The sequence below is a fragment of the Puma concolor genome, chromosome E1, assembly GCF_028749965.1.
Source record: "Puma concolor isolate L17-30 chromosome E1, mPumCon1.1.hap2, whole genome shotgun sequence".
NCBI lineage: Eukaryota > Metazoa > Chordata > Mammalia > Carnivora > Felidae > Puma > Puma concolor.
Window position 1 is genome coordinate 56,142,889 of NC_141680.1, and position 17,491 is coordinate 56,160,379.

General features: G+C 48.8%; 2 protein-coding genes and 1 long non-coding RNA gene across 10 annotated transcripts in view; 2 read left to right on the plus strand and 1 right to left on the minus strand.

The window, feature by feature from the left end:
- Positions 1 to 17,491, minus strand: part of SLC39A11 (solute carrier family 39 member 11) — a 427,475-nt gene that overhangs the window by 397,056 nt on the left and 12,928 nt on the right. The gene's annotated exons all lie outside the window — the stretch shown is intronic.
- SSTR2 (somatostatin receptor 2) lies at positions 767 to 7,400 on the plus strand. 2 transcript variants are annotated; one of them, XM_086687917.1, is made up of 2 exons: positions 767 to 912; positions 5,660 to 7,400. In XM_086687917.1, the coding sequence occupies exon 2, from the start codon at positions 5,753 to 5,755 to the stop codon at positions 6,860 to 6,862; it is 1,110 nt and encodes a 369-aa protein (XP_086544043.1). In that variant the 5' UTR covers positions 767 to 912; positions 5,660 to 5,752; the 3' UTR covers positions 6,863 to 7,400. The 2 variants fall into 2 exon arrangements, with proteins under 2 accessions (XP_086544043.1, XP_025783478.1); XM_025927693.2 differs by lacking the exon at positions 767 to 912 and adding an exon at positions 1,133 to 1,417.
- On the plus strand, positions 9,742 to 16,862 carry LOC147574514 (uncharacterized). The gene is made up of 2 exons (XR_015244277.1): positions 9,742 to 10,877; positions 15,803 to 16,862. It is a non-coding gene; the product is annotated as an uncharacterized LOC147574514 (long non-coding RNA).

Here is a 17,491-nt window from a genome sequence, read left to right on the forward strand (position 1 = left end):
CATAGACAAAACTGGAATTAATGTTTGCTTTCTGTTCCCCGTCTTCTAAAAACTGTACCCAGGGTGGTGAGTTTGTGACTGTGCTTGGAGGAGGGTGAATAAGGAGAGGCTGCAGGATCGATTATGACTTATTAATCTATTGGAACAGAAGCTGAATCATCACATTCAAAAATGAAAACGCTGTAAAAAAAAAAAAAAAAAAAAGAGGCGGGGGGGCGCCTGGGTGGCTCAGTGGGTTAGGCATCGGACTTCGGCTCAGGTCATGATCTCACAGTTTGTGAGTTCGAGCCCCCGCGTCGGACTCTGTGCTGACAGCTCAGAGCCCGGAGCCTGCTTCGGATTCTGTGCCTCCCTCTCTCTGCCCCTCCCCTGCTCGTGCTCTGTCTCTCTGCCTCTCAAAAATAAATAAACAGTAAAAAAAAAGAAAAGAAAAAAAAGAAAAGAAAAGAAAACGCGTCCCCCGGGGGATTCAGCTCCCACTTCCTGCGTGTCCCCTCTTGCTCACACACAGCTCGCAGGAGGGGAGCCGAGCTGGGTCCCGCCAACAGGTGCCGTCGGACAGGGTTACAGGCGGGCGACTGGCTGTATGCCTGTGCACCTCCGAGCACGGAAAGCTGGGAGAGGGCACGAGTCCTCTGCTGAGCCTCGAGCTGAATTCTGGAACCCCTGTGCCGGCTCACACGCTGGCCCGGAGGGGTGCTGGCCACTGCATGAAGTGCTTTCCCCCACACCCATTTCCTCCCTGCTGTCCCCGCGGCCCTGCGCCCCGGGACGACCGGCTCTGCAAACTTGTCTGACGGGAGATGGCGGAGGTCCCGGCGCGGAGGTCCCGGCGCGGGTCCGGGTCCCCCGGGCCGCCACTCCAGCCGCACGGAATATGCTGGCTGCAACACACCCGATCCTGTGCAAGCGGTAAGAGGGAACGCAGCGCGTGTCCCCGCCACGAGCGTCCGGGAGGCCCGGATCGCTCGGCCCTTCACGCCCCCGCCCCTGTGAGCTCGGCCCCGCAGCCCCCGGCGGGTTCTCCACGCGGCTCAGCCCCGTCCTCCTACGGACCAGCGGGCGGAGCGAAGCTGCCGTGACGTAACCGGGCTGGGGGGGGGGGGGGGGGGGGGAGGCGCGTGGGGAAATGTGCCGAGGGGCCCGGGCTCGGCGGGGCCAGTCCCGGCGACGCAGCCACCCGCGCGCACGCGCTCGCTCGGCCACCCGCGCCCCGAGCCTCAGTCCGCGCTCGGCGCCGGGGGTCTGCGGGCCCTTTGGGCTCCGGGCGGCGCGAGGGGCGAGCGGCAGCCGGCAGCGCGGGACGCCGAGCGCCAGGCGCCGGCCAAGCTGCTGCGCGCCTGGGCGCCCGGCGGGGTTGGGGACGGTCGCTGGGTGCCGAAGAGCCGAGCTAGCCGATTGCAGCGGAAAAGCAAAGGTGAGGCGTGTGTGCGTGTGTGTGTGTGAGAGAGAGAGAGAGAAAGAGACGCACTTGGGCACCTGGGTGCATCTGCGCTGCATGGTGGTGCGCGCCTCGGTGTGCCCGAGAGTAGGTCCCGGAGCGTGGTTCTCCGCCCCTGTGCCTTTTGGGCGGCGATTTTGGTGGCAAGGAACGACGGCGGGTGCCCTGGAGTGAGTGAGGGCTGTGGATCGTGTGTGCGGGATCGGACGCGTCCGCACCACCGCAGGCTGGTGTGCATGGCATGCGCCCTTGTCCAGTCCTCGTCCCCCAACCGGCTCGTCCAGGTGGTAGCTGCGACGGGGGACAACTTCTCTCCCAGCCGCCTGCAAAAGAGCCCCCACGCGGGGAGAGCGAAGCCGGCTGGGACGGGGGTGGAGGGTGTCACTGCTGGGGGCTCCTGCGGGGCGTGCATTCGAGATCCAAGCCTGTAAGGGGCAGGCGGTGGAGCAGAGAAAAAGGGTGGCTTCTCCTCTGTTTTTCCTTTCCCCGCCTGGGAGACAGATCCCGAGAGGTCTAGGGACTCCTTCCCCAGCACCGGGGAGGAGAGGACAGTTCGCCTATGTTTGGAAAGACCCAACCCCTGAGTGGCCCGCGCCCGGGAGCCACCGGCCAAGCCCCCAAGCGGCTGTTAACAGCTCCCGGCGGCCCTGATGCCTTGGCCACCACCTCTGCGTTTAGCGACGGGGAGTGCTGGCACGACAGTCTTTAATCTCCCCCATCAGCCTCCTGGAAATAGCAGAGGATTCTTTAAGAAACCCTTGGACCTGAGGGCCGTGGAATTGAGTGATGAGGATTTTCTGTGCCAGCCTGGGGAACCAAATGGACTGTCCCCAGTCTCACCTCTCCCCCATGCCCTTTGGCCAGGCTGCCTGGGCTTTCCTCAGGCGCTGTATTGCCGCGGTGGCTAGCACCTGACTATTGTCTCTTTCACCAGCAGGGCTGAACTATGGCTGGCTGGAGACCTACTTGGGTTTAGCTGGCCACTGGGGAAGTGGTGGTGAGGAATGAATGGGGGGCTTGGGGTGGAATGTTGGGAAGAAGGGAAAAGCTGGAGCCCAACAGGATTTAGGACCGCTCCTGATGCCCAGTCCCAATGCCCACACTCGATTCATAGGCTCCTGGAAGGGCAAGGGATACCCCAGACCATTCTCACCCTCCTCTCCAACATAGCCCAGACTCAGTCTCAGAGGAAATCAACAACTAGCCATTGCCAGTGACTAACTCTTAGGCTGGAAAAATAAGGCAAGCAGAATTCTAGCCAAGCTTCCTTGTGTGTCTAACTTAACCCCAATCCAGCAGGCATTGATTGCCTAGCATGGGACTCCACTTTCCCCGGGACCCAGATGAAGCAGAAGGTCACTCGGAGACCTTAGGCAGCTGACTTCATTGTTGATGAAATAATAAGAGTCACTGTGACTTAAACTCATTTCTTGCTTGGAGAGGGCTCCCACTCTGGACTGGCTCGCCAGCTTACCACCTCTGCCACCTTCACCAAGCCCTGAGCGCGCTATGTGCTGCTGCTCCACAGCCTATTTCAGAAAAACAATCACCTCAGGCAATTCCATCCCACTGAGGGAGACCCCAGCCAAAAAGGCAGAGTTAGGGCTGGAGATCAGCATTTGACCCTCCCTCACTGTCCTCCACCGTCATCATCTCAATCTCCAAACCTCTAGACAGCGCTCTGTCCCCCAGAGGTGTTCAGGCTCACCCAGACACTGAAGTGTGACCTTGCATGTTACATAGACGGGACCTTGGAAATGCTAGTGATGAATACACACCCCAGTGCAGGCGGCTTCAACAGGATTCTGGGTCTGTAGAATTAAAGTACCAATAAAACGGTTAGAATAATAGTGGAAACAACCCAAATTAATCCAGGGATACCCAAAATGGTTTCTTTATAATTTCGGTTTCTAAGAGCTGCCAGTTTATGCTTTTTACCCAACGAAGACATTAAATCCTGGGTCCCCAAAGTACTTTGCAGAAAGGTCAGCCACAGAGCCCAGACCCCACTTTACAGATAGTTGCCCGGTAGGGAAATTAGCATAGAGAGGGTAAACAATTGTGCCTGGCAGTGCAGAATGAATCAGAGGCAAAGGTGGGCAAGGATTCTCTAGAACTTGTTGGTGGCTAAGTCCCCTATAGCTCACTAGCAGTCTCTCCAAGCATAAAGGAGCAATCTCCAATCTTCACTCAGGCACCAGGGAAAGTGCCCTGCTCAGGAGAGATGTGTCCACCAAGTGAATTATTCCCACTGTGTGCTGAGCACACCGGCCTTTTACCATCTTCTCTCTTCCTGGAATGACCTCCTTCCTGCCCTTCCTGCTTTATTCTTCATATATTCAAGACCCAGCCTACACATTCCTCTTACGAAGCCTCCTCTGAATCCTTCAGGAGAGGAAGGCATTCTTAAGCCCTTTGTTCATTTCTCCATGCAATTCACACCCAATAGGAGTTGGCTTCCTTGCCTGCCTCCCCCCTCAAGTTACCACCTCCTAGAGGGCACCAGACATGCCCTGTTCATTCCTATATCCCTGGTGTGCAGAACAAAGAATCTGCCCACCCCCCCCCCCAGCACTGTTTTTTTTTTCATGACAGTAGATAAATCACCTAATTATGTGATGGGCTATTGTTTTATGACTTGGGCCAAGCCAGTGGAGTTACAATTATTCTCTGAGCGCTAACGTAAAACAGGAGTCAGCTGTTTTAAACCAAAGCCCAATTATCAGCCACTAGTTTTCCAGTCCACCGAGCAGCAGATATGATGCTGTGAAAAACGCAGAAGAGTCGAGCGTCTTGTGTTTAAATCCCAGCTCCACCAGTTACATACAAGGGAATGGGAGCAAATTACTTCAACTCCCTAAGCCTCGGTTTCTCATCTGTAAAACGGGGACAGTTATCCCACTTCATAGGATGGTGGTGAAGATCAAGGGGATAGAGACGTGAATGAACCAGGTAGTGTTGGGAATGCACTTCTGTGAATGAGCCTGCCTCCCTCACACCTGGCTCCTGTTTCCCTCCTTAACCAGGGGATCCCAGGCAAATCCACTGGAGTGTTAGAAGATGAGCATTCCGGAGCAGTAACCCCCCCCCCCCGCCCCCAGGGAGTAACCCTCCCCCCCAGGGACTCTGTGAAGCATGCGAAGGTCAAGCACTGGGAATTGGAGAAACGAAAACAGAAGAAACAAACTAAACTAAAACATGCATTTTAAATATAAAAGCAAGCCAGATTTTTATTTTTGATATTTAAGACTATAAATTTATTCATTATGTGAGTAGATTTCAATAAATTAGAGCTAACTCAGATGGCAGAGGAAAAAAGGGGGAAAGAAGATTTTTTTTTTTTTTTTTTTTAGTTCTGATTATGAGCTCAGCACAATGCCAGGCATTTCCACATACATTTCATCCCTTAACCTCCATGATGCCCCCATTTTTAAAAATATTTATTTTGAGAGAGGCAGGGGAGGGGCAGAGAGAGAGAGGGAGAGAGAGAGAGAATCCCAAGCAGGTCCCATGCTGTCAGCACAGAGCCCCATGCGGGGCTCAATCCCATAAACCGTGCGATCATGACCTGAGCCGAAATCAAGAGTTGGACGCTTAACCAACTGAGCCGCCCAGGTGCCCCATGATGCCCCCATTTTCACAAATGAGAGAGAGTGAGAGTGGTCGTGTGGCACGAAGTCACACAGGCTTCATGGTGGAACCCTTCTGCTTTACCTCTAAACTCTGGGATTTTTCCACTTGGGATTTTTAGAATGGAAAGACTCCAAAGCAGTCGGCAAGTCAGTGGAGATATCCTCACAGGGAAAAGGCCAAGAATGCCCATGTCAGACCCCTCAGAGTCAGTGGCGGGACTTCATGCTCTGCCTCTTTACAGTCTGGACCAGTCAACTTCTTAGGAATCAAAGTCCTTTTTTTTTTTTTTTTGCAGCCTCAGCCATGTCCCACACATGCGTCACCAAAGATGACAAGGTCAACCATGATGACCCGACCCAAACAAACCCTTCCCCCCATCTCCCTACTCCCCTCCCACCCCCGGTGGAAAAACAACTCAAAGAGTCTGCACACTGATAAGAATGGGTCAGTAGCTCTAACGCTGATGCAGAAAGAGAACACGCTTTTCGACTGCAGGGCATGTCTGAGAGGGTAAACCGGAGACCCGGAAAGCTGGCGCGAGTGTAAGCCTCTGACTGGTGGACCCGTCTTCCTTTTTCCTTGCAGATGTCACAGTGGATCCTTTGCCTCCAGGACACCTTAAGGTGAGAGTAAGATCTCTGGCTGGCTGGAATCGGCCTAGAGGAGTGTAAGGCAGCCATGGACATGGAGTACGAGCTACTCAATGAGAGCCGCCCGTGGCTTTCCCCTCCCTTTGACCTCAATGGCTCTGTGGTGGCGGCCAACGGCTCCAACCAGACAGAGCCATACTATGATCTGACCAGCAATGCAGTCCTCACGTTCATATATTTTGTAGTCTGCATCATTGGATTGTGTGGCAATACGCTTGTCATTTACGTCATCCTCCGCTATGCCAAGATGAAGACCATCACCAACATTTACATCCTCAACCTGGCCATCGCGGATGAGCTCTTCATGCTGGGTCTGCCCTTCCTGGCCATGCAGGTGGCTCTGGTCCATTGGCCCTTTGGCAAGGCCATCTGCCGGGTGGTCATGACTGTGGATGGCATCAATCAGTTCACCAGCATTTTCTGCTTGACAGTCATGAGCATCGATCGATACCTGGCTGTGGTCCACCCCATCAAGTCGGCCAAGTGGAGGAGACCCCGAACGGCCAAGATGGTCAATGTGGCTGTGTGGGGAGTGTCTCTGCTGGTCATCTTGCCCATCATGATCTATGCTGGGCTTCGGAGCAACCAGTGGGGGAGAAGCAGCTGTACCATCAACTGGCCAGGTGAATCTGGGGCATGGTACACAGGGTTCATTATCTACACCTTCATCTTGGGGTTCCTGGTGCCCCTCACCATCATTTGTCTTTGCTACCTGTTCATTATCATCAAGGTGAAGTCCTCTGGGATCCGCGTGGGTTCCTCCAAGAGGAAAAAGTCTGAGAAGAAGGTCACCCGGATGGTGTCCATAGTGGTGGCCGTCTTCATTTTCTGCTGGCTCCCCTTCTACATATTTAATGTCTCCTCCGTGTCTGTGGCCATCAATCCCACCCCAGCGCTTAAAGGCATGTTTGACTTTGTGGTGGTCCTCACCTATGCTAACAGCTGTGCCAACCCTATCCTGTATGCCTTCTTGTCTGACAACTTCAAGAAGAGCTTCCAGAATGTCCTCTGCTTGGTCAAGGTGAGCGGCACAGATGACGGGGAACGGAGTGACAGTAAGCAGGACAAATCCCGGCTGAATGAGACCACAGAGACCCAGAGAACCCTCCTCAATGGGGATCTCCAGACCAGTATCTGAACTGCCTGAAAAATAAAAAATAGAATAAAACGCAAGCTCTGCCAAGTGGCAATATGCTCCCTGCCCCCATGCCTTCCCTTCCTCTTGCCCATCACACCTGGCTTCTAGAATAGGGAATTGCTCAGCATGAGTCCAATCAGAGAACAGTGTTTGAGTCTGCTTGTCTGAGTGAATGATAATGTATTAAATTGATTACCTCCCCCTTAAAGCGAACATTTAAATGCAGGCAGACAATTCCAAGTCAGGACAAGAAGAGATCATGCCTGGGTATGATCTGTAGAAATGGTGACGCTCAACAAAGATAGGAAAGTACGTCTGCATGTTCAAAACCTAATATGTAATCTTGTGGTCTTAACGTTTATACTTATCTATTCTATTCCTCTCTAGTCCCTGTACAGTCATTCCTACGTTCCCTGTGTTCAAGTACACGAGTAGCGAGTTGAAGTGTGCATAGTATAGGTGGACATTTGTTACAATATGGAACCCACAGAAGTGGACTTACCATGAAGCCAATAAAGTTTAAGCTTCAGGGATCTCACATGCTTGGGCAGTATTTTCACATGACCACATGTTTTCGTAAAAAATTGTAAAAGGAAGATATTTTTGTATTCTTTTTCTTAAAGACATCTCCTTAAAGCTTCCAGCCTCTCAAACCCACCTCTGCCCCCTGGGTATTTGCTTCTATTTAATTTCCAGCAAGTTGGATCAGAGTGAGAAAGGCAAAGGAGTTATTTGAGGACCCAGACTATAAATTCATGTGTTTTCTCTCCTTAGATATAATCAAAGAATCATTCATTTACCCAAAAGGACTTAAATGCTTGGGGGGGGGGGCGTCGATTATTGTATTTATCAAGACAAAGCCTGCTTTGTTGTAAGATTGCATTTGTTCCTTCTTAATTTGCTTTGGTCTTTCTTAGGGAGCCATGGAAGGGGAGGGTGGAGGAAATCACCAACATAACAGGCAAAAAGTTGACTGGAATTCTTGTGGGGAAACCATTTAATCCTCCCCCACCATGAAAATAAATGAATAAGAATAAAACAAGATTACACCTTGATGAGAAACCACGAAATTCTTCTTTTAAAAAAAGGCAGACAGGACTTCCTAATGAAAGAAAATGGAAATATAATCTGACAACTCCTTGATTTTTTTTTTTTTTTAAGGAGTTGATACAAAGCTAGGCACTAAGAAAACCACAGTACACACTAAAGACCCAAGGATGCTATTCCTGAAACATAGGCATGGGAGCCAGCCAACCAAAATGTAGCAGGTAGGGGGTGCCTGGGTAGGAGTGGTGGCGGGAGTCCCATCCCTCACAGGTATGCCTGTGCCACCTTCCCCGCCCACCATATACAAATTGAACATCGACCTTCAACGCCACAGACTCTGAGCTGTCCTCAAGCATGGTCACAGACAGGCACTCCACACCATCGGGGACATTTTTCTGTGCCTGAAATGGTAGATGGGCTCACGTACAAAGCAGTAAGAGACGAGATGATGCCCATTTCACTGAGCAAAATTTCCAGGGTATGAAGATATAACACGTGGGTGTTTGTAAGGATGCCATCATCTCTGGGTTTCTGTGAAAGCCTCACTCCCTGAGTGTCTCACATATAGATTTTACCATGTTTAAAAAGGAGCCTTCCTCTTCTGGCTCCCTAAGCAAGGCCCATTTGACAGAATGACTAAGAACCCCACCTGTAGCGTTGCTGTTAATGTGCCGCCTTCGTTCTGTCTATATTATTCATGCCACCTCATTCCCGAAAGGACTCACTGCGGCCTAGAAAAATGTGCTCAGTAATATTATGATAGATAAGTAAATCCACGCAAAAACTAAAAGAGGCACAATTATAAGATGAGACTATAGGAAAAGCCGTGACCCAAAAGTGCACGCAGTAAAATCCCACACTCTTACTTAAGGAAAGGTCGGCTATAAGTTCCACTCAGGACTTCTTAGCAGCCACAACTGATGGAAGGTGACTCTTCCTCCTCTTCCACCATAAAAACAAGCAAAGATTTGGAAGGAAATGCTTTAAACCCGGCTTTACCAATACTAATAATATGAGACATTCCCGGGTCTTTGAATAAATGCTGAGTTTTTACTTAGGGAAGTGATTCCAAGGGACCAAGAATTAGTGGAAATAATTTCAGGGAAGACGGACGAACTCTGTAGCACTCAGGCCCCTGCAATCAGACGCTCCCTCCAAGGGGGCCGGGGCCCACAGCAGCCGCCTAAAGTCTTGACACAAAATGCATATCCAGATATATAGTCGCTGCTCATCAGCAGGGCGATCATTCTAAGATTGAAGCTATAATTCTCTCCAAATAAGCAGGCAGGTTGCTACTGGATGAAAAGGAATTCTCCATTTTTCAAAATCTCTCTTTCAAGGATAACTTGCTCTCTGGTGGTTTTCTTTCTTCCAAAAGCGGGAATCAATAGCTGTTTTAATTTAAATGGTAACATAATTTTAATTCCAAAATGTCAGCTTAGCCTCAGCTCAGCATTTAATTATGAATATAAATCTGCTGGATGCTGGGAGAGAACAAAAAGTAAGGCACTCCAGTGAGTTTAGGGCATCTGATCATTTGGATTATGCAAGCTACTATTTAACCTACCCATTCACATGGGTAGTTAAGAGCTGGTTAAACCTAAGTGGATCTGGTGAGAGAGGTATCAGGAGAGATAATAGGACATTGTGGCCTGTGTTGGACAACGTTAGCTTGTGTTTCAGTAACACGGAGTTGAGGAATAGCGAATATTTGGTGGATTTCGTGCCATAGCTTGGGACAGTCTAGGCGGCCAAGGAGAAGGACAGTGGGTAATGAAAGGACACTGCATTTCCTTCCTTTGTTTTTGGAAGGAGGAAAGGTGGGAGGAGGAGAAGGGGGAAGGGGAGGAGGAGGGGGAGGAGAAATCATGACTCTTCCTCCGTTGTAACTGCTAGGAAATCCTGAGTGGAACTTGTAGCCGACCTTTCCTTAAGCAATAGCGGGGGATTTTTACTGCAGGCACTTTTGGGTAACAGCTTTTCCCTTTCCTATAGCCTCGTCTTAAAATTGTACCTTTTAAAAATTTTTTTGCATGGATTTATTTATCTACCGCAAATGGCATGCAGAGGAGAAAATGCGGGCTGGTGGGCGGGGCTTCCAGAGCAGGCAGTAAACTGGAGTCTATTTGCTTACACAGATTTAATCTCCAGTGTTGATGGCTGACCCTTTCAGCCCCAGCTGCCCTAGATAGGAGCACCTCGCTGGAAAAGTGGACAGTGTGGTCACTGAGAGAGGTAGGAAGTTAATGACTGTCGAGATGCGTGTTGCTAATCAGCTCCAAATGTGACGGTTCAATCAAGACAGCTAAGTTACGATGGAAGGCAGAGATGAACTTTGGCCTTGCTGAAGGATGATGGCAAGAGAATCATCAGGTCTCCACAGACGGTTGGGAAGGCCCGATTAGTGTTTCTGGAATGTGTGTCATCATAAAAATCACCATAGGCAGCGAGCAAGCCAAGCATTTGAGATTTCTAACAACTTGTAATCAGTCACCTGTCTGATCCCGAGTTTTGCCAGATTCTGAAACACCACATTTCCTATCACAGGTCCGTCCCATCAGAGCAAACCTTCACCTAAGTGGTTGTTCGGCTCCTAATGTGTGAGTTTCTTGGAATATCCCCATAGGCAGCGTCTCAAATTCTTCCCTCTAGCAGCTCATCTGGAAAGGAGGCACCAGGGACTGTACTGTACTTATGGCTGAAAAGCTTCCGCGGGTCTGTTACTCCAGTCGGCAGACCGTCAGGGTTGGAAATAGCAACTCCGGGGCAAGTGTTCATGCCTCCTGCCCCCGCTGCCCACTCCGCTTCTGTGAACTCAGCAGTGACTGGACACAGGCCGATCGCCTCCGTTTTCTCGTTTTGAGGCCGCGTGCACCCGGACTGTGCTACACGACACAGTTCAATTATTAACCAAGACTTAACCGCGCCGACTTAACCGAGGATACGATGGACTCTCCCCAGGTTAAAAGTGAGTATAATATTAAATGAAACGCCGTGGCTTGCTCCCTGGGTTCAGGGGACAGAGACTGTCTGCGTGAGAACCGATCACGCAGACTCGGCCTCCGGGTGGGTGGAGAAGGGGAGACACTTTTAGCTTTTCGTCCCTCTTCTTTGCTGGCATTCCTGAAGGGACAGAGGAGGGACAGAAGAAGACCTCTCTGCCAGGAGACTGGTGTCTGGTGAGGAGAGGTGGCTCACTTTGCCCCTTAGCCTGTGAGGACTGGCCAGACATCAAATTGCCCTGTCCTTGTAGGAGAGCCCGTGGAGTGTGACAGAAGCCTACTCTGAAGTGGCGTCCCATGGCCTCTCCCGCTCCGTTCTTCAGTGACTGGGCCTCTAATTCCTCCAGCAATAGAGCAAGTCCCTTTGAAGGGCAGTCACTAAAGAAGGAAAGGTGGAACCAAATCAGACCGCCTCAGCCCTGCACACAGGAGACACAGTTGTCCCAGGTCCTTATGAAGATTAGATCGCAAAATGGCCGGGAAATTCCTAGTTTCAAAAGAGGAAGACCCACGGTCAGCTCTACTGGACCACCTGTTGACCCGCCACTGGGGACCTCAAAGGTGCAGCAGTGCCATTCCTGGGCCATGCTCCCTCTTCCTCACTGAGGGCTGGTGCCCAGGCAAGGGAGTGTGGTCATTACTGAGAGAGCAGACATTTTCCCTCATGGGGTGTTATTTTTTTTTAATTTTTTAAATGTTTATTAATTTTTGAGTGAGAGAGACACAGCGTGAGCAGGGGAGGGGCAGAGAGAGAGGGAGATACAGAATCCAAAGCGGGCTCCAGGCTCTGAGCTGTCAGCACAGGGCCCGTCGCGGAGCTGGAACCCACGAACCATGAGATCATGACCTGAGCCGAAGTCCGATGCTTAACAGACTGAGCCACCCAGGCGCCCTGTCATGCGTGTTATTTTTAACAAGAAACCCAATTGTTTCTTGCACAACATAACCAAGGTCTCGTTGTTTTGTCAGCGTTCACCAACGTCCTACTTCTCAGTGCAGAGGGACAGCCTCCTAAGGCTCGCTGCGCTCTGTGCCCTCAGACACACGCACCCCTGGGATGCAGCGCACAGGGCAACACAATGCAGCACACGTGTGTCCCACACATGAGGGACACACGCACATGCATGTGAGGCACACCGTGGTGCACGCACACATGCTCACACCCAGTACACCTCCTGGATGTTGTGGGCAAGACTTCCGATGCAGGGAATCTCCAAGGCTTCCAATGGAGGGAGAGAACTGTAATTTGACTAACTCATTGGGAGTCTACAGACCTTCACTCATTTTTTTTTTTTTATGGCGGGGGGGGGGGGCAGATTGCATATAAGCTAATGTTTCACGCACACAACTCCATGCCAGATCATAGAGTGCAAGCCAGGACCGCCTGCTGTCCCTGCAAATAATGGTCACCTCAATTTCAAAAAAAGTAGAGGAGTTGGCAAAACCACATCCCCACTGGTTAAACAACATAAAGCACATGTCCTGCTAACAGCAATACTCTTGCATAAGAAAAAACATAACCATCTCTGTGCAGAAAAATCACTCAAAATGATTTTCAAATGGGTTCTCATGGAGGACAGCACTCTAACACATATTTCTTTCTCCCGTGCTGCTTTTTAAAATTTGTTTTCTCACTGAGGGGTAACCACCATACAATACTGTATTAGTTCCAGGTGTATAACGTGACGGTTTGATATTTGCATATATTGTGAAATGATCACCACGGGAGTCTACTAAGCATCCATCACTACATGTAATTACAGAATTTTTTTTTTTTTTTTTTGTGATGAGAACTTTCAAAATTCACTCTCAGCAGCTTTCAGATAGGCAATACAGCATTATTAACTATAGTGGCCATGCCGTCCCTTACATCCCCTTGACTTATTTATAATGGAAATCTGTATCTTTTGAACCCCTTCATTCATTTCTCCCACTGTTCCCCCCCCCCCCCCCCCATCTTCTGCCTCTGGCAACCGCCAATCTGTTGTCTGTATCCATGAGCTTGGTTTTGTGTTTTTTGGTCTTATTTTTATTTTTGTGTGTGTATGGTTTTGTTTTTTTTTTTTTTTTAGATTCCACATGTAAGTGAAATCATATACTATTTATCTTTCTCTGATTTATTCCACTTAGCATAATACCCTCAAGGCCCATCCATGTTGTTTCCGTTTCTTGGCAACCATAAATAATGCTGCAGTGAACATGGGGGTACATGTACCTCTTTGAAATCCTGTTTTCCTGTGGATGGATACTCAGAAGTTAGATGGCTGGATCATAGCTCTATTTTTTTTTTTTTTTTTTTTGAGAGAGCAAGCAGGGTAGGGCAGAGAGAGAGGGAGAGAGAGAATCCCAAGCAGACTCCGTTCTGTCAGTGCTGAGCCCGATGTGGGGCTCAAACTCATGAACCCTGAGATCATGACCTGAGCCGAAATCAAGAGTCAGACGCTTAACCAACTAAGCCACCCAGGAGCCCTCTATTTTCAATTTTTTCAGGAACCTCCATACTGTTTTCCATAGGGACTGTGCCAATTTACATTTCCTAGCAACAGTGCAGAAGGGTTCTCCTTCCTCCCTAAAACATTCCTTTCTTGGCTTTTGGATAATAGCTATTCTGACAAGTGTGAGGTGATATCTCATTGTGGTTTTGATTTGCATTTCCCCGATGATTTGTGATATTGGGCACCTTTTTGTGTTCCTGCTGGCTCCCTGTATGTCTTCTTTGGAAAAATATTCAGATCCTCTGCCCATTTTTTTAATCAAAAATTTTTATTGTTACTAAGTTGTAGGAATTCTTTATATATTTTGGATACTAACCCCCTTACCAAATATATGATTGCAAATGTTTCCTCATATTCAGCAGGCTGCTGTTTCATTTTGTTGATGGTTTCCTTTGCTCTGCAGAAGCCTTTTAGCTTCACATTGTCCCAATTGTCTATTTTTGCTTTTGTTGCCTTTGCTTTGGGTGTCAACTTCAAAAAATCATTGTCAAGACCAATGTCAAGGAGCTTACTGCCTATGCTCTCTTCCAGGAGTTTTATGGTTTCCGGTCTTACTTTTAGGTCTATAATCCATTTTGAGTTGATTTTTGTGTGTGCTGTAAGAACACACATTCTTTTGCATGTGGCTGTCCAGTTTTCCCAGCACAACATCATGTATCGAAGAGACTGTCCCTCCCCCGTTGTGTACTCTTGGCTCCTTGGTCATAGGTTAAATGACCACATACATGTGGGTTTATCTGTGGGCTCTCTATGCTGGTCCGCTGATATACGGGTCTATCTTTATGCTAATACCAGACTGTTTTGATGACTCTAGCTTTGTGCCCCCATGCTTCTTAATAAAAATCAGGTTGAACACTTTGGGGGAAGTGGAGAGGCTTGGCCACCAAGAAAATGCACTGCAGTCTCTTCTTCAGGCATGAGCATACCCCCACAAAGAGGCTCTCCAATATCAAAGAAGTCTTCCCCTTGTCCACGGTTCCACTCCAGTCCACTCCTGTGGTTTGGGAGATCCACGTCAGCTCCTTCTCTTTACTTGTTAAGTACTGGCCAGTATGTGATAAGAAAGAGAGCTGTGACGCCCACCTGTAATCTAGAACGCTTCCGGAACAAAGACTGGATAAAGACTCACTTTGGCCTCACCTTAAATGCTTTTTAGCAGAGTAAGTCTCCTAAAACTTCTAAACTCCCAGGTGGATGGGCATGGTAGTATGTGTCGCAAGCTTGCTCTAGGAGGCAACAGATCACAGATGGTTTGCTTTTCCTCTGGGCCTTCACACGACCACCTTTTGCATTCTCCTAGCTCCCAGGGCTTGTCGTATTCTCAGCCACGCAGCACGTGGCCTCTGCTGGGAGCAGTCTTTGCAGCCGAGGGAACCCATCCCTCCTCACCCGTTAAACAGAACATTTCTAGTCCAACTGATCCGGTTTGCATTCAGCAACATCGTTCTGGGCTGTTGGGTCATTGTGGAAATGGGTGTTTAGGGGATCTGGAATTTCAAGGGCTTCCTTTCTGCCTCCGGGATCAGTGAAGTCAACTCTAATCGTCGGAGAAGAACCAAAGTGGGGCACTGAAGGGGCGGACAGCAAAGCCTGTTGTCAGAGTTGGGCTTCACCTTCAAGAATGCCAAGGTCAGCCGAGGTCCAGGTACTCTGGTAGCATTAAGAAAGAAGTTGGGGGGGGGGTGCCTTTGATCAGGGAGTCTCACATTTAAAAATTTTAGCTCATCAGAGTTCCTGTTCTTTAGTTTATTTTGTGTGTGTGTGTGTGTGTGTGTGTGTGTGTGTGGTTTTTTAAGTTCCACATATAAGTGAAATCATATAGTATTTATCTTTGACTTATTTCACTTAGCATAATGCCCTCAAGGTCCACCCATGTTGTTTCCACATCTCGGCGGCCATAAATAATGCTGCAATAAACATGGGGGTGCAGGTACCTCTTTGAAATCCTGTTTCCTCCATCTATCTTTCAAAACAGTGTTCTCTAATATTTATTGAAATGTATATATATTGAAAAACTTAAAACTGCCTTGAGAATTCCACAATACCCACCTTGTTTTTTTTTTTTTTTAAGTTCATTTACTTATTTGAGAGAGAGAGAGCAGGGGAGGGGCAGAGAGAGCGGGAGAGAGAACCACAAGCAGGCTCTGCACTGTCAGCGTACAGCCCGAGGCAGGGCTGGAACTCGCTACCTGAGCTGAAGTCAGGTGTTCAACCGACAGAGCCACTCATTCGCCCAATGTCCACCTTTAAACAATAGAAAGACCTTAGTTTTCACAAAATGAGAAAATGAGAACCGACTCTGAAGGAAAGAGTCAGTAGAGGCATTGAATCCTATGGGTGGATGGTACAGAGCCAGGCCTCAATCTTTCCCCATCTCTCCCCTCTTCCGGTCGTAGCATGGCCTCAGACGGAAGCGGTCTACTACACGGTTGAACAGGAGAAAACAGTTCCTACTTAGCACAACCCGCCAATGAAGGCTGGTTTCCCATCTGTTTGGAGGAGGAAATCAGCCAGCCCAGCCACACAACCAAATGCCATGACCGGCCTCCACGGTCACCCTATCTGATGATAATACAGGGCAAAGGTAGACAATTCTGCTCTCCCAAATGACGTGAAAGCCTTTTCTCCTGGAAAAAAAAAAATCTCCATTCCGGTTTCCAACAGCCTGAGAACCATCTCAGCAAGAAAAAACAGTCAGTCAATGGTATGGAGTTGACTTTGACAATTGTTCAACAACAGTTTCACATGTATGGTATGTTTCCTAAAGTGTACTTACTCTCTATTTCGTAATCTGTCCGTCACTCACCATTAAACGACAGCAGGTTTTTACAAGCAGCGGATCAATCATTATCAGAGACTGAACATACTTCATACACAGGCGCTCACACTGCGTTTCACCCCCTCTGTTCTTCTGAGCGGTGCTGACATCGTTGTTTCCCGAAGGTGGTGGATGTCATGGAATTCGAGCCTTCAGGCCCCCTCCTACCCATCTGTGAGGGCTTAATGGGAGTTTTCTTTCTCCTTCCATGCTCTGGACACAAGGAAACATGGGACATCCAAAAAAGCCTCCGGGAGTCCAACTGCAAAACCCATGTCAGTGACATGGTGTGATGGATGATTTTAATATGACAAGCTTAGGTATGCGAACAAGCTATGTTTATCATTCTTGTGGTACCGTGAATGTGGTTATTCTCGTGAACGTGTCATTCCTGCATGTCCGGTATTGAGATGAATTTGCTAAAACTGCTTTGGCCTTCAAGTAAGCTCTAACTAACTTTGTGAGTCTGTATGTGTCTCTGTATGTCAGATAAACTTACCTCTGTCTTTGCTGTTCTAATTGATTGTGTATACTGGAAAGCAAGAAGCAAACGTGGCTTTTAGTAACTGTATTGCTTTTTTTCTTCGCAAGTGTTCTGTTCTATAAACTACCTTCATGTGAAATCATAGTCTCCATGGGCGGGACTCAGACTGAAGTTTGTTCATTAGGCCACCTGTGTGAACTCGCCTCTGCTCCCGTCTACCTCTGAAAAAGACGCTACGTGTTCAGGAAAATGGGCCACAGTCCCAGGTCACGAGATAACCTGCACTTTCCATGTTTCCCGAAACGCTGAACTGGAGAGTGTAGAATTTCAGGAATTTTTTTTAAAACTCGAAACCCAATGAAAAGCCTACAAAATGTTTTCTAGATGTCTTAGCAATCACTCGGTAGCAAAAGGAAAACAAAACTTAAAACTAGACCACCACGGCTGAGTCCCATTTGGTCCACAGACTGATCCTTAATGACTGGATCTACTGTCTTCGGGATTCTGGCCGAGTTTAAAGAGCATGGCTTAAGTCACAGTAAAGCAGATGGTGAAGGGGGGTGCTCCAAAAATGCCGTAAGGGCACGGCAAGTCTTGCAGATGGCAAAAGTGATTACAGGGAAACAGCGGGTGTTTTAAAATTAGGTCAGAGAACTTTTTTGTCACCTTCCCATCGCCTTTTCATTTACTCCACATCAAAACATGATGGATATTTCTAGCTGCTTAAAACAGGGTCTTGACCACAAACCAGACTGCTGAAACCAGAAAAGAAAGTGAGCCAAC

Bases quoted from the DNA above. Each gene is read 5' to 3' on its own strand.
- SSTR2 (XM_086687917.1), top strand. From the start codon at position 5,753: ATGGACATGGAGTACGAGCTACTCAATGAGAGCCGCCCGTGGCTTTCC.